The 16,928-nt window shown below is 50.2% G+C and overlaps 1 protein-coding gene across 1 annotated transcript in view; it reads right to left on the bottom strand.

Annotated features, from left to right (window-relative positions):
- The window catches only part of HDAC3 (histone deacetylase 3), a 224,083-nt gene that overhangs the window by 39,805 nt on the left and 167,350 nt on the right, over nt 1-16,928 (bottom strand). The window contains exon 13 of the mRNA XM_085617783.1: nt 8,221-8,300. Coding sequence (XP_085473909.1) covers nt 8,221-8,300 — 80 coding nt within the window. The remainder of the gene's footprint in view (nt 1-8,220; nt 8,301-16,928) is intronic.

Here is a 16,928-nt window from a genome sequence, read left to right as displayed (position 1 = left end):
TGTTAATGCAGGAATAAAACATAGCATGTTATGTCCTGGATGTTTGGCATTAAGGGGTCAAGGTCAATGAAAATGCAATAGTGTATAAACATTTCCACTTTGCGGGCCTAGTGGGCCTGGCTGAGGCTTAGGTAGCCGAATTCGAAGACCGCTAGTGCCAGATCGCTAGGTTAAGCTGTCTGTTGTCTGGGTGTGTGGTCTCGCCCTTTCTTTGAGTAAAAAGGTCCAGACTAAGTGGGAGCTTCTATTGGGGGCTGATGGACATCTACAGGAGCATGGAGTAACAGGGTCACTTGCGCTAAGTGGGAACCACCAGGATTAGCGTGAGGAATGTTGGTCTCATTTTCCCCACCATACACTGGAAGAGTGGAAAAGAAGGAAAAGCACAGACAAAGATCCTTTACCAATTAATCCATTGTACATTGAACATAGGCTATGGGTGTTGGTACCTGGAGGAGAAGTTTGGCCATTTGCATTTTTAGGGGTTGCGTATGGATCCATGTGCAGGGTGCCCCAACGCCAAAAGTTTCCACTTATGTGGATTTGTTGATGCATCCTGCCCTATAGGTCTGCAAGGTAGTTGTTCACAGTTGGAAGATGTTTCGTGGGAAGTTCTAAAACATGGCAGATGACCCAATGCAAGAGTCCCGGCAATGGTACTTAGAGTTGAGGGGAAATATGTGCTGCTTTGTTTCTTGAGGTTTTACATGGCAGTCATGCTGTTCATTTTGACGAGGACTATATTTCCCGAATGACCTGGAATAAGACTTTAGGACTGGGCATCTAGCTAGCAATTCTACATAATTAATGGGAAACCCTTGCCTTTAGTCACCTCACACCCTCAAGGGGGGCATGATAAAATAATGCAATTTTGAGGAGCCTTCGGAATTGAAGGTGATTAGGACATTGCGCCGCAGATGAATAGGAAGCTGGTTCCAGTAGAGAGAGGCTAGGTGAAAGAAAGCTTTCCCTCCCAGCCGCGATGTTTTGAACCGTGGTGCAAGAAGCAGAGATTTAGCTCCCGATCGGAGAGACCAAGTGGGTATGTAGTGGTCAAATTTCCTTGCAAGATAGCCGGGGCCTTTGCCGTTCAAGGCCTTGAGTACAATACAACAGATTTTAAATTTGATTCGTTTACGTACCGGGAGCCAAAGGAGTGGTTGTAGGAGAGGAAGAGGAGCAGTTCTAGGGGGAGCACTCTAGACAAGGCACGCCGCGGTGTTTTGGACCACCTGTAATCTGATCAGCGAAGACTCATTAGATGAGACCAAAAGGGCGTTAGAGTAGTCTAAGCGGCTTAGTACCAGTGCCTGGATGAGAGTTTTCCGTGTGGACAAGGTAAGGGGATGATTCGCCATAATAAACCAAGTACATGGAAACAGCGGTGATAGCAGCGTGCTCTTTAATGGTCAGTGCCTGGTCTAGGCGTATGCCGGGGTTCTTGACTACGGTCTTAGGCTCCGGGGGATCACCTATATCATGGGTACTCCCAAACTTTCTCTCGGGGGCCAACTTTACAGTGTGGGTTGTGGCCGAGGGCTGCACTGGTGGGGGCGGGGTCAGTGGGGGAGGGGGCGGGGCTGGAGCAAAAAATAACTGTGACCATGAGGTTGAACACAGGCCCCTGCAGCGCACGCCTTTTGTCCACTGAGCCACTAGACCTGGCATACACACATCTATCTCTCTCTCTCTCTGTATCCCTCTCTCTCACTGTATCAATCAATCAATCAAGGAATTTGTAGAGCGCACTACTCAGCCGGGAGGGTCTCAGGGCGCGGGGGGGGGGGTGGTCTTGAACAGCCAGGTCTTGAGTAGCCCCCTGAAGGTTAGTAGGTCTTGGGTCTGCCATAGGAGGATGGGGAGGGTGTTCTAGGTCTTGGCGGCGAGGTAGGAGAACGATCTGCAGCCGAAGGTCGCTCTTCGGATGCGGGGGATGGTGGCGAGGGCGCGGTCGGTGGAGAAGGTGAGGCGTCTGTTGAGATATGCTGGTCCGGTGTCGTGGAGTGCCTTGTGTGCGTGGGTGAGGAGCTTGAAGGTGATCCTCTTATTTATGGGCAGCCAATGCAGGTCTCTCAGGTGGGGTGTGATGTGGCTGTGTCGAGGGATGTCGAGGATCAGGCGGGCCGAGGCGTTCTGTATGCGTTGTAGTCGTTTCAGCAGTTTGGCTGGGGCTCCCGCGTAGAGGGCGTTTCCGTAGTCCAGCCTGCTGCTGAGGGCCTGGGCGACCGTTGTTCTTGTGTCGGTGGGGATCCACCTGCAGATCTTGCGGAGCATGCGGAGGGTGTTGAAGCAGGAGGATGAGACGGCGTTGACTTGCTTGGTCACGGAGAGTGTTGAGTCGAGGACGAAACCCAGGTTTCGAGCGTGGTCAGTGGGCGTTGGGGCTTCTCCCAGGGCCGTCGGCCACCAGGAGTCGTCCCAGGCTGAGGGGGTGGAGCCGAGGATGAGGACCTTTGTCTTGTCCGAGTTCAGCTTCAGATCCTCCCTCCCTCCCTCCAGCTCTCCCTCCCTCTATCTCTCCTTCCCTCTATCTCTCTCTCCCCCTCCATCTGTCTCACTCACTGTCTGTCTCCTTGTCTCTCTCCCCCTTTCTCTCTCTGTCTCCCTCCCCCTCGCTCCCTCTCTCGCTCCCTCCGTCTGTCTCCCTCCCTCTGTCTCCCTCCCTCCTTCTGACTTTCTCCCTGTCTACCTGTCTCGCTGTCTCCCTCTTCCTCCCTCGCCCCGTCTACCTCTCCCTGCCTCGCTCCCTCTGCCTCCCTCCCTCCCTCCCTCTCCGTCTGTATCGGTTTGTGCCTGTCTCTCTCTCTCTCTCTCTCCCTCTCCCCGTCTCTCTCTCTCTCTCTCTCTCTCTCTCTCCCCGTCTCTCTCTCTCCCCGTCTCTCTCTCTCCCCGTCTCTCTCTCTCCCCGTCTCTCTCTCTCCCCGTCTCTCTCTCTCCCCGTCTCTCTCTCTCCCCGTCTCTCTCTCTCCCCGTCTCTCTCTCTCCCCGTCTCTCTCCCCGTCTCTCTCCCTCTCCGTCAGTCTATCCCTCTCCGTCAGTCTATCCCTCTCCGTCAGTCTATCCCTCTCCGTCAGTCTATCCCTCTCCGTCAGTCTATCCCTCTCCGTCAGTCTATCCCTCTCCGTCAGTCTATCCCTCTCCGTCAGTCTATCCCTCTCCGTCAGTCTATCCCTCTCCGTCAGTCTATCCCTCTGCGTCAGTCTCTGCCTGCGTCAGTCTCTGCCTGCGTCAGTCTCTGCCTGCGTCAGTCTCTGCCTGCGTCAGTCTCTGCCTGCGTCAGTCTCTGCCTGCGTCAGTCTCTGCCTGCGTCAGTCTCTGCCTGCGTCAGTCTCTGCCTGCGTCAGTCTCTGCCTGCGTCAGTCTCTGCCTCCGTCAGTCTCAGTCTCTGCCTCCGTCAGTCTCAGTCTCTGCCTCCGTCAGTCTCAGTCTCTGCCTCCGTCAGTCTCTGTCTCTCTCTGTGCCTCGGGCAGTGCACACATACTGTGTCTACACATCCCCTTCACCAGCCCAGAGACAGCCCGCCCCCCACTCCCTCTCTCCCTGTGTAATGTAAATGCCAGCTCGTTTTCTCTCTGAATTTTCTGCTTTGCGGGGTTTGTGTTCCACCACTGGGCCTGGGGTCACATCTGTCGCTGGCTTTAATTCTGACTCTCACCCCCGAGCTGTCAGATCAAAGCCCCCCATTGGTGCCAGTCACCCGTCTGTGTAGGTATGCATGCATCAATTATATATAGCGCCAAGCTGGAGGCGAGCATTTGTGCGCTGTGCTGCGAGAGCGGAAAACAGGTCTGAGCTTCCTGGCCTGGGCTCAACCCTCTGACTACAGGCTGGTGGGAAACATCACATCACAGGCTCTTAACACACACCTCACCCGGCTTTAACTCCCTACTGCCCTCTGTCACCCTCTGCCATCTCACCCGGCTCTCTCACCCAGCGTGCGTGGCAGCCCGGGAAAAAAACACAGGTACAATGTCTGCAAGGTACGCAGGTCGCCAAGGCAGGCTTGCCGGGCCGCTGGCGGCCCGCACAATGAGTACCCGTGCTCTAGATCAATCAATTGTTGGGTTAGGGAAAGACGTGAATGCCCCCAATCGCAGATGTGCAACCACCACTGCTAAGCACTTTGTGAACACCCTTGGAGTCGCAGTCACCCAGAAAAGAAGTACTTAGACCTGGTATTGATGTCCCCTTACCATAAAGCAAAGGTGCAGTTGGAGGGCAGGGTGGATGGGTGAGTGAAAGTAGGTGTGTATGGGAAGGGAATTACATAACATTGCTTGACCTCAGGGCAGAGGGATGACATCCTGCAGTTTTCAGTGACAAGCTTCCAAAAGGATATATCTGTTTAGAAAAAGGATGTCAAGTATAGGCCTGTCGAAGCAGGCCTTTTTAGGAACTGGGAAGTAGGGAGAATAGATGCCGTCTCCCTGCTGGGTTGTAGGCCCCTTGCATAAAAAGGAGTGGCAGCAACCCCCTTGAACTCTCAACAAGAGGCTGATGACAGCCCAATTTCTTAAGGACGATGTGACCCAGGCTCTGCAGCAGGAAACGCAGGGAATTAAAATAATAATAATAATAAATAAACAGTGCTTTTCAAGGCTGCCAGTCATTTCCTTGGCAAGTTAACATTGCATTTGGTGCATAAAAGGAGCAGTAGCACCCCGCTGAACTCTACGCAAAAGGCTGGGGAAATCTCAATTTCTTAGGGCAAAGCAACCCAGCCTCTGCCCACACAGGACAGCAGGGAGGCTGGAAGGACATTTTGGAGGGGGTGGGAATGGAGACGGTTGGGGGGATCTGCTTTCGCTCTCCGTTAAACGATGCAACCTGCCCCAGGTAAAACACCACTACCCACACCAAATACAAGGACAAGGGCAGTCCGGCCACAACAGAGCACGAGCATGGATAACCAGAATGCAGGCGACTAACCAGGTGAACTGGGAGAGTTGCTCAAATGGATTAGGGCAGCATCCGAGATACATGGCATGAATTGGCTGTGGCTGCATCTGGGCGAGGACACAGGCAAATGGCCAAGCAGTAAGCATAGGGGAGGATTAACAGACACTGACAGACTGCCAGCTACCAGAAAGCTCCAGAAACCTATGGCGAAAGCACCGAAGGGGGCGGAGGTGAAGAAAGGGCCATTTTAGACCACGAGGGTAATTGATTTTGATTAAGCAACGTTCAGTTTGGCAGACTACTCATTATCTTCTTGGCTTTTTCCTACTACCTTCAACGTTAGCTGCTCTAGGGCGTACCAGCGTACCTACTCTCATTTCCCCCATTCTACTGTATAGGTCCTTCCCTACCGCCCAACTGTCCCTAAACGGCCTCCATGAATGTGCCCCTTGCCAAAGCACTCTTCCCTTGTTGGGGATGGATCCAGCATTTATGCCCTGGAGTCTCAGATACCCCTCTGAGAGAGTCCACAGTGTTAAGGGATTCTCACATACCGGGGATTTGGAAATGTCCCCATTATCGCTGGGAACTCAGCCCCTTACACCGTGAAAGGCGCTCTCTTTGAAACCTTTTGATGATCTCCTCTAGGCTGATGACCGGTGGAGTTGCCCTACACAGCTATTGAGGAATTTGGCTCTGGTTCCCCCCCCTTGGCCGTCACCTACCCATCCGATCGTCAGACACGGTTTCTTTTCTTGTCACCCCGTTGTGTTTCCTACCCCCTCCCTCTCCTCTTTCCTCCCTCACTCTTTATCTTCCTCTTCTATTCCATCCCTCTCTTTCCCCCTGCCTGCTTTTCCTTCCCCATACCTGAGCCATGCCTTTGTAACTTGTATCTCCAGTAACTACCTACCTGAAACTGTTGTAACTATGCAACTATGTTTTGAAGCAATTTTACCTCCTCATGTAAAGCGCTCGGATACCTCTGGGTCCAGTCAGCGCTATATAAAACTTTCAAATAAAATAAAGGGCGCAGGCAAACTGACCTGCCGCCTGTAGCTATCACGGCGCCGACGGGAGCCAGGAGTGAAGCACACAGGGCGGTGACAGGTGGTGAGCATATCAGCGCAATAGTACATGAATGTATAAAGTTAATTTCCCTCTTGTTGTGTTATGGCTTAGGCACACAGAGCAAGGGCATAGCGGGTACCACAAAGTAAGTGGGGGGGGGGGGGGGGGGGGGGGGGAAGTGTTTGCCTGGGCTCCCGTGGTACCTTTTGGACCCAGGGTGTACACGGCTAGAACGGCTCGAGGGGCAGCAGGATGGCGGGCTGGGAAAGTCCACAGTTCAGGGCCGGCAAATGGCCAAGCTATGGGGCAGACCAGTGGGGGGGGGGGGGAGGGGTTGGGGTTCTAGTGGCTCCCTAAGCAGCCTGGGGCAGCACAAACAGGGCAGACAACCCAGCACAGGCGTGGCAAGCTCCAGAGGCATACGCAAGGCTGTCACCAGGACAGCCGTCAATTACCACTAAAGCCACCGGGTTGGCAAGCCTAATTCCGCTAGCAGTAAAAGAAAGGATAGGGAGGAAGGAATTATCAAGGAAAGTTCAATACCGGAAATACAGTTAGACGGGTCTGACTTAACCGTGTGCGACAAAAAGAGGAAGATAGGAGGGAGAGGAGAAGGAAGAGAAAAGAGAGAGAGACATTTTGACAATTGGCTGGATGCATTCAGAATGATGGCATGCATTATTGTAGAGAAGTTTCCACACTGTTCAGCGGACCTCTGGCTGTATGCAGCCAACATCCACAGGGCACATGGGCAATTTCAAGGGGATGCCTGGTAGGAATACGATAAGGGTTTTAGATTGAAAATGCAGACACAATCTGAAAAGGAATGAAATGAGGAAGATGTGTCCGGGTTCAACCACAAAATGACGGTAGCGAAGGAAGTCTGGACAGGGCGAGCTGTCCTTTCAGAAGTTTAAGGGGAAGCACAAGGCTTACTACAGACCTAAATTGCACAACAGCTTGAAACCCCCAACCCCTAGCGGACCAGCAGCCATTTGTTGGAAATACAAAACCAACGAATGCACATGGGGCACATCGTGCAAATTTCAGCACATATGCTCAGGATACGGGGGAGGCACCCAGTGTAAGGATGCAGGTGAGGCAAACAGTGAGGGGAGAAGAAGAAGCACTAGCAGAGACACAGAAACTGAGAGTGGGCAAATAAGATGCAGTGGTTTTTAGCTAGCCAGATCCCCCCATAAACATACACCAGCTCAGGAGGCTAGCCAATAGATCTCACAAGAGAGATGAATCCCTATTGAGGAAGGATTTCGAATTCCATTTGAAACCCCCCTGCCCAGGGGCAGGGTGATGAACCTGAATTCTGCCCTGGAACACCAAGAATTGGTGCGGCAAAAAAATGCAAAGGAGAGGAGGCTAGGAAGAATTGAGGGCCCCCTACCTTCTCCTCCGCCACGGGGCTGGTGACCTCGCCCCTGGGGGTGGTACAAAAGAAGAAAATAGGCCAGTTCAGGCTCATCCATAACCTTTCGTTCCCTGAAGGCACATCAGTAAATGATGGGATCATTCCCGAGGCATTCTCAGTGGGTTATGCCATGGTGGATGACGCCATTGATCTGGTAACAGCTGAGGGACGAGGGGCCCTCATGACTAAAGCGGATATAGAGTCTGCATTCCGCCTTCTCCCGGCGAGTTTTAATTTGCTAGGTTTCCACTGGAAAAAGGGCAAACCTACTTGGACGAAGCAATGCAGATGGTCTGCTCAGTGCCCTGTTCCTACTTTGAACAATTCAGCACCTTCTAAGAAAGAGCCCTGCATGACACCCCCATGCTTGATTTGCTAATGACCTACTCTTATCAATGCAACAATGGAGGCTAAATCATGCTTCAGTCTGTTGGTTAGCTTGCCAGCAGCCATTATCATATTTCAGTAGAGTGGCATTCACCTACTCAACTCTACCAGCTACCTTATTACTCAGTAGTATGCATGGTACTCTGAAGTGGAGGACTGTTGGTGTATTCTAAAATCACCAAAATAAAAATGGAATGCAAAGTGCTGTCTGCAAAAAAGAGACCACTTAGTGACTACATTACACGTGGTATCAAACCTCAACAATGAGTTTACACTTATTTTGCATTTATCTCCCAAGATAATTCTAATTTATAAATTAATAAAGTGCAAGTTGTTTGAAAACATATGAAGGTTCCAATGGAGAAGCTAGACCGAGTGAGATGTAAATCATTAAAGATAGTAATGGTACAGTACACAAAAATTTGAGGAAGCGTCACCTGTCTGGAGTTCTGATTCTCAATCCGTGTGCTCACATCTGGATGGAGAGTAAAATCTGGAGCGAAGTATTCAAAGTATTCTGTAAGACAAAAAGTCAAATGGATGGTTAATGACCACTTAAGTTGTAAGCAGGCCATAGAACCTGTTCTGCCGCAGAGACAGACATGAAGGAAAATACAGGATACTTCACAATCTTCTTTAGCAAATTTAAGAACAAGACAAATAAAAATAGGCAGAATGGAAAGTAACCAGTTTATGCTGTGCATACTAAGAAGATAAAGTATATACTTGAGTTACAGAGGGGAATGCAAAAACAGAATTAATTGGTACGAGTTACAAACTCTTTGCACCACAGGGAAAAAAAAGTTCAGTGAGCCCTGTCACAAAAAGGTCATTTTTAGCAGTTATCTGCAAATGAAAACAAGCATTTACAATGGTCTCGGCAATATTATAGGTAGAGTTATTGGTATTGCTCATTATTTTTTATTATTTTTGTATCCCTAAATAAATGGCATTGTCATTTCTATTGGCATTAGCTTTTTTTTTTTTGCATATGTGATACCTATTGCATTAGTAGAGAGAGAGATAGAGATAGAGTGAGGTATTGAAATAGAGAGTGAGGTAGTGAGAGAGAGTGAGGTAGATAGAGAGTGAGGTAGTGAGATAGAGAGTGAGGTAGTGAGAGAGAGTGAGGTAGATAGAGAGTGAGGTAGTGAGATAGAGAGAGTGAGTTCGTGAAAGAGTGAGGTAGTGAGGGAGAGGGATGTTGTGAGGTAGTGATATATAAGCATAGAGTGATGTTGTGATGTAGTGAGATAGAGAGTGAGGTAGTGAAAGAGAGAGTGAAAGCGAGTTAGTGAGATAGAAAGAGTGAGGTAGAGAGATAGAGAGTGAGTGATGTAGTGAGTTAGAGAGAGTGAAGTTGTGATCTAGAGAGTGAGGTAGTGAGAGAGTGAGGTAGTGATCTTTTTAGAGAGAGAAGTAGTGAGATAGTGAGGTAGTGATATAGATAGAGGGGAGTAGTGATGTATAGAGAGTTATGTAGTGAGAGAGAGTGAGGTAGATAGAGAGTGAGGTAGTGAAAGAGTGAGTTAGTGAGTGAGAGGTATTTTCTGACGTAGTGAGATAGAAACAGTGAGTGATGTTGTGAGGTACTGAGGTTGGAGAGTCCCGATCATCATCTTTGAAGCCAAAAATATCTTAATTTGGGTGGTCTCACGCCTGAAATTGCCTCTCTTTCAATATATGTAAATGGGAAAAATATAGAGTCCTGATTACTTTTAAAATTCTCCCACTTGACTATGAGCCCAGACTTGGGTATGCGAGTAACGGTACTAACATATGGGGCTGGATCCGGGTATTTGAGCCTGGACCAGGAATCAAGTCTACGCCTGGCCCTGCACTGTGGAATCTGGCCTAGGACATCTGTACCTGAGCATATAGGGCTGTATTTGGGTTTGTGAAGGTGTGCCTTGGTATAATAGGCTACATTGGGCTATATGAGACTGAAACTCGTAATTTGAGTCTACCCAGGGACATATATACGTGAGACACTGACAAATGGTTGCAGAATCACGCTTTATAAGGCTGTACCAGGCAAATGATAGCTGGATCCCTGGCATAAGGAGATTACACAATGGTTGGCACTTAAAACAACATTTATGCAATTCAGTAGTGAGTTTCAGCTATTGATTTGTTTTACGAGTTTCGATATTTTTTCCTTTGAAACAATGCCTTTCCTTGCGATTTCAGCTGTAATGTGGGCAATGTACTGTCATCAGAGGGCATCTGATGTCATGTCCATTATACCAATCAATACAAGACACATAAATATCCCCTGCATAATGTGCATTCAGAGTGGAGGTTTATGTTCAGTGCAAGTTTCCGCAACCTGTTTTTTAAAAATGTTATCTTTGAAACAGGGTTTGCTCATTTTCCACTTACTTTCTGCTCTCCTGTCTGCAAATATTACTTAAATATGATATGAATGTCAGCAGCCCTACATGCCAAGAACAGATGCATACTGGTAAGTAGCATATTCAGTTCGAGGCATGTGGGCTGCTGAATTCATATCTGTGCATAGAATACACAGCAGTACCTCCTATTAGCGGCGGCTACCCGTGCCAGCTGCAGCAGTCTGAAAAAGAGTTTTGAGAACAGCCTGTCCTACAGCTGCCTGCTGTTTTGAGTGTACATCTACACAGTAGTGTTTTGTAAATGTATGTATAGTGGACCATGTGGCTGCTCTACATATTTCTTGTAAAGGAATGTTTCCCAGGAAAGCCATGGAGGCCCCTAACTTCCGTGTTGAGTGGACTCGTGGTGGAATCGTTAATGTGCGTTTAGCTTTTTGATAACAAATTTGGATACATTTAACGATCCATCTGGCTATACCTGCTTTGGAAATGGCGTTGCCTTTGTGTTGTGGAGAGAAGGCAACAAAGAGTTGTTCAGTCTTCCTAAAGTTTTTAGTTCTGTCAATATAGTACATGAGGGCCCTCTTTACATCTAGTGTGTGGAGCATCCTCTCAGCGACATTTTGTGGGTTTTGAAAGAAAACAGGCAGTTCGATGGTTTGGTTCATGTGGAACTGCGATATTACTTTAGGCATGAATTTGGGGTTGGTACGCAGTACGACCCGGTTTGCGTGAACTTGTATAAATGGCTCTTGAATGGTTAGTGCCTGGAGTTCACCAACTTCTTAAGGAAGTGATGGCAACCAGGAAAGCCACTTTCCAGGTAAGGAATTGAATCTCACAAGAATGGAGAGGTTCAAAGGGTGGACCCATTAGTCTGGTGAGGACCAAGTTGAGGTTCCACACCGGGGCTAGGGGGTGCCTTGGGGGAATCACCCGTTTAAGTCCTTCCAAGAAGGCTTTGATGGCAGGCACTCTGAATAAAGAGAGGTGCTGCCTGTTTTGGAGATAGGCTGCTATTGCGGTTAAATGGACACGTATTGAGGTGTATGCTAGATTGCATCGGTATAGGTGTAATAGATAGCAGATTATGTTCTGAATAGATGCGTCTAGCGGGTTAATGTCATTGTTGTTGCAATAAATGACAAACCTCTTCCATTTGGCTGCATAGCAAGCTCTGGTAGTGGGTCTCCTAGCTTCCTTAATGATTTCCATACAGTCAGGTGGCAGGTTTAGGTAGCCAAACTCTAGGACTTCAGGAGCCAGATTGCCAGGTTCAGCTGTTGCGGATCTGGGTGTTGAATTTCTCCATGGTTCTGCGTCAAAAGTGCGGGTTTGATCCGCAGTCTTTGATGCGGCACCACAGAAAGTTCCAGAAAGGTGTAGTACCATGGCTGGCGTGCCCATGTTGGCGCAACCAGGATGAGTGTCAGTGAGTGCTGTCGCAGTTTGTGTGCCACCAGCGGTATCAACGGCGCTGGGGGAAAAGCGTACGCAAATCTGCCGGACCAGTTCATCCATATCGCATTGCCCTGCGACTGTGGATGTGGGAACCTGGCGGCTAAGCTTTGGCATTTTGCGTTTTCCCTTGTGGCGAATAGGTCTATCTCTGGATGACCCCACTGCTGGAAGTACGGTTGGAGTACTGATGGGTGTAACTCCCACTCGTGCATCTGGTGGCTGTGTCTGCTGAGCAGATCCGCCATCTGGTTGTCCTTGCCGGGGAAGTGTTCCGCCATGAGGAATATGTTCCTCTGAATGGCCCACTTCCACATGCTCTGAGCCAGATGAGACAACTGTGGAGAGTGTGTTCCTCCCTGCTTCTGTATGTAGTACATGGCAGTCATGTTGTCTGTCCGGATCAACACGACCTTGTTGCACAGGTGTACTTTGAATGCTTTCATTGCCAGGAAGATTGCCATCAGTTCCAGAAGGTTGATGTGCATCTTCTTCTGTTGTGTAGTCCATAGTCCCTGCACTGTGTAATGGAGTACATGAGCTCCCCATCCCTGGAGAGACGCGTCCGCTGTAAGTATTATTTGTGGGACAGATTCTTGGAACGGTCGGCCCTTGCAAAGGTTTTGTGGATTCCACCAATGCAGAGAGTTGTATGCCCGACCGCTCACCAACACTAGGTCTTTCAACTGTCCTTGAGCCTGATTCCACTGACGTGCTAAGCACTCCTGAAGCGGGCGCATATGTAGTCTCGCGTGTGGGACTATGAAGATGCAGGAGGCCATCATGCCTATTAACTGCACGAACACTCGCGCCGAAAAGGGAGTGTTGAGGTTTGAATTTTGAGATCAGCAGTCGCATGCTGTTGATTCTCACTAAAGTTGGCTGAGCTGTGGCAGCCAGAGTGTTGATTGTCGCGCCTAAGTACTGTTGTACGTGCGCAGGTTGGAGACTTGATTTTGGGTAATTTAGTGAGAATCCCAGATCGTGAAGAAGGTGAATGGTGTGGGACATGTGGGTGGCACATTGTTGTGCTGATTTGGCCTGAACTAGCCAGTCGTCCAAATAAGAGAAGACGTGAATATTTTGTCTTCGCAGATGCGCGGCCACTGTCGCCAGGCACTTGGTAAAGACCCTGGGCGCTGTTGTTACTCCGAAGGGGAGAACTTTGAACTGATAGTGATTCCCCTGAATGGTGAATCTGAGGTATTTCCTGTGTGAAGGGTGTATTGGTATGTGGAAGTATGCATCCTTTCAGGTCTAGTGTAGCTAGGAAATCCCCCTGAGTGAGTAGTGGGAGAACCTGTTGGAGGGTGAGCATATGGAAATGCTCCGACAGTATATATAGGTTTAGGGGTCGCAGGTCTAGGATAGGTCGGAGCGAGCCGTCCTTTTTTGGGATCAAGAAGTACAGAGAGTACACTCCTGTGCCCTGCTGGGCGGTGGGCACTATTTCTATGGCCCCTTTTGCGAGCATAGCAAGCACTTCTTGCTGGAGTAAATGTAAGTGTTCGGCTGACATAGGACGGTGCTTTGGTGGTATATTGGGTGGAGTGGAAGTTAGTTCCAGACAGTACCCATGTTGAATGATGTCCCTGACCCACCTGTCCGTGGTGATGTTCTTCCATGCGGGCAGGAACAGCTGGAGTCGTCCCCCGACAGGTGTTAAGTGGTCGGGGGGTAGGGAGAGGGCGTCACTGTTTGTTTTTTGGGGAGGACCTGGTGTTGCCATATCCACGTCCCCTGCCCTTGGCGCTGGATCCACGATATCCACCCCTGTTGTTTTTGTTGTAGGTGGTTTGTGTGCCACCTTTGGCATACTGTTGTTGTGACCCCTGGCCTCTTGACGTTCCCCTATTTCCAGTGCGACGAAAGGAGCCACTACGAAATTGTTGGGTTTGTAGCGCCCCCATAGATTTGGCAGTATCTGTGTCTTTTTTTATTTTCTCTAGGGTAGTGTCAACGTCTGGGCCAAATAAAAATTCCGTGTTAACCGGTAAGTTGAGGATATTGTTTTGGATCTCAGGTTTGAAGCCTGAGATGCGTAACCAGGCATGGCGTCGTAACATGACACTAGTGTTTATTGCCCTGGCCGCTGTGTCAGCTGCGTCTAGGGCGCATTTTATGGACGCATTAGTGAGGAGTTGTCCTTCTCTAATGAGGAGCTCCGCTGACTCTTTATACTCCTCTGGTAGGTGTTGGAGCAGTGACTCTAGCGTGTCATAATGTGACCTGTCATAACGTGCCAGGAGTGCTTGTGTATTGGCAATGCGCAGGATATTGGCTGCTTGCGCTGCCACACGTTTGCCAGATGTTTCAAGGACCTTTGACTCTTTGTCTGGGGGAGGAGCATCACCAGTTGTCTGTGAGTGGGCTCTTTTGCGAGCATTGGCAACCACCATACAGTCTAATGGCAACTGACCCCTAATGTATTTAGGGTCACCAGGTGCAGGCTTATATTTCTTTTCAATCCTGGGGTTTAAGACTCGGGCTCTTGTGGTGTCTTTGAAAATGTCTTTGGCAGGCTTTAGAACCCCTTTAAGCATGGGCAGAGTCTTGACAGTTCTTTCTGAAGATGCGAAAGTGTCAAGCAGGAAGTCCTCCTCAATGGCGTCAGAGTGCAGTTCCACCCCATGATGAGCAGCAGCCCGTTCGATAAGGGCATTAAATGCGGCCGTGTCCTCTGTAGGAGAAGTTTTAATATTGTAGAGTTGCGCATCCTGAGCATTTGGCGTGACACTTGGGTCTGTGGGGTCACCCCATGCCTGATCAGGATCCTGTGTTTCATCGGGATCTGCGTCCCCGGGGTAGATGGTATCGTCCCCACCATATTCCTGCATTGGTTCCGATTCAGAAGGGGTAGGAGAAAAGGACTGCGGATCTAAGTGGAGGGGATGGAGGTGTTCTTGTAGCACTGGTTCCTGCTCCGCCGGTAGCTTGCGTTTAAGAGGAATTTTGTATGGCACCTCTTCTCTGACTGGAGTGATCTTGCGCTTGTGGAGCATGAGCCTGCCAGTGTCGGCGTCGATAAACTGTGGCCCTGAAGGGTCGTGTTCTGGTAGGCCAGAGGTGGTGGACTGTGTGTGGAGGACACGTGTCCGAATTTGAAAGAGTTTCGGTGCCGATGTTGGTGGCAGCCCAAAGGTAATGTTGGTGGGCTCCGAGTGCACTGTACCGGGTGAGGTAGTGTGGGGACCCGAGGTAGAGTGGAGGGCTACCTGGTCCCGGATACGTTGGAGAGATGCAGAGACCTGTTGCACAGCAAACTGAGATGGTGGTTTGGTGGGCATCTTGGTAGTAGGTGTGGAGGCCGACCCCGACTTTTTTGTCGGAAGGGGGTCACTGGCTTGAAGGGATGCATCGATAGTCGACGTAGTGGAGGACTTCTTCGGCATCGGTGCATTAGGCGTCGACGTAGCCGAGGCGGCCATTTTGACTGCGGAGGCGACGGGCTTCGGTGTCGGCGCCGAAGGTGTCGGCGCCTTGTGGTGCACGGGGGCGCGTTTTTTCAGTGCGTCGACCGAGTCTGCTGCGGTGAGCTCGGCGCCGAAGTCTTTTTGTACGCGTTCGGAGCCGACGACTTTCTTCGGCGTCGGCGCCGGGGCAGTGGACTGTTTCCACGCCTTTGATCCGACCAACACCAGTTTCGCTTTCGATTTGGAAGGGACTGGAGCGATGGATGTTTTAGGGTTTAACAACCCGGTCGTCTGGGTAATATTGGCTCTTGCATAGTGTTCAGTGCCGGGCCGGAAGGCGGGGCCGAGGAACCATGGATTAGGTCTTGGGTAAGGCCCGAAGGCGATCCCTCGACCGGAGCCTGACGACTAATTTCGGCCTCCGTTTCGACGGATTGGCCTAACTCCTCGGAAGAGCTGTCTTCTTCAGCCCCATAGGCTTCGTCGATGTCCCCTACCTCGTCGACGGCTTCTTCGCGTCGAAAGAGCTCTTCGTCATCGTCGTCCGATTGGGAACCATGCTCCGAAGCGGGGCTAGATAGTATTTCTTCCACGCTCTCGGCGTCCTCGTCGCTGAATATATTGGTGGGTGCGGGCGCTGCCTGCTGCGCCTCGCTGCCCGTCGGTTCCGTAGAGTTTTCTTGGATCGGAACCGCGCGCAGGCCATGCATTTTGATTCGTCGTGATCCGGCGAGAGACATTTGTTACAGACCGGGTGGACGTCGATGTGAGGGTACCTGGCGTGGCACAACGGACACCTCTTGAACGGAGTTCTCGATTCCATCGTCGATGGAGCGTCGAAGTTTGGACCAATTCGATTCGAAATTTTGAAAAGGGTGTGGAGCACTAGAACTAGTAGTCGACACCGAACGGTAACTGTACCGACGAAAACTATAGGCCTTTTGGCCTAAAACTAAGTATTCCGAAGTTGAGTTAAGATAGTTGCATCCGAACCCAATGGCGGAAAAAAACAATCTGCGGATGGAGAGGATGCCCATGCGCACTGTGGTCCAGGGGAGGAGTCACCCATCTCAGGATACTTCGAAGACTCTTCCAGGACAACAATGTGCAATCATCCGGACCCAACACTAGGCGGCGATCTATGCACAGATATGAATTCAGCAGCCCACATGCCTCGAACATAGGAAAACAGCATGAGGACGAGGAGGGGGGGGGGGGGGGTGTAATAGAGAGAGAGCGAGAAAGATAAAGAGAGAGATGAGAAAAAAGTGAGGAAAAGAGAGGTAAACAGAAGGGAGACTTTGGAGAGAGGGGATCCGATAAAGTCAGAAGGTGAGATAGTCACTGATGGGGGGAGGGTACAGTGGAGAGGTGCAGGGAGAAAGATATTAGATTGAAGGAGAGATGCCACTGGGTCAGGCAGGGAGAACAATAGAATGTGGCTCTCAAGAAGAAGGTGAGAGGGGTGTGTGAGAGAGGAAGGAATGCGAGACAGGGATGGAGGGACGAAAGAGACGGGTCAAGGGGGTGTAAGATTGAGAGAAAGGCTGAGGCAGAGTAAAAAAAAATTAAAGGCAAACGGAGTGGGAAGGGAGCAGGCCAGTGAGAAAGAGTGAGGTGAAATTCGGAGGCAGTAGAGGGAAAAAAGGGAGTGTTTATGAAGGAAGCAGAACGAGAGAGGGGTGAGAGCGAGCGAGACAGAGAGAGGTGGGCGGAGATCGGAGGAGGAGAGGGTGCGGCACAGTGCACGCGGAGAGCTCCTCGGCAGCTTGCACAAATGGTGCTCCAGATGTATGGCTGCTCAAGTCAGCCCAAGGCAACAATTCTGATCAATTCTAATGTGATAAAATGCTGCAGGGGTTAGTGCGCCGCAACGTGTTTACGTAAGCGCTTAATTAAACTGTTGTTCGCTTCCAGAGA

The sequence above is a fragment of the Triturus cristatus genome, chromosome 7 (assembly GCF_964204655.1).
Source record: "Triturus cristatus chromosome 7, aTriCri1.1, whole genome shotgun sequence".
In the NCBI taxonomy this organism is placed as follows: domain Eukaryota; kingdom Metazoa; phylum Chordata; class Amphibia; order Caudata; family Salamandridae; genus Triturus; species Triturus cristatus.
This window is presented reverse-complemented; position numbering and strand designations above follow the sequence as displayed.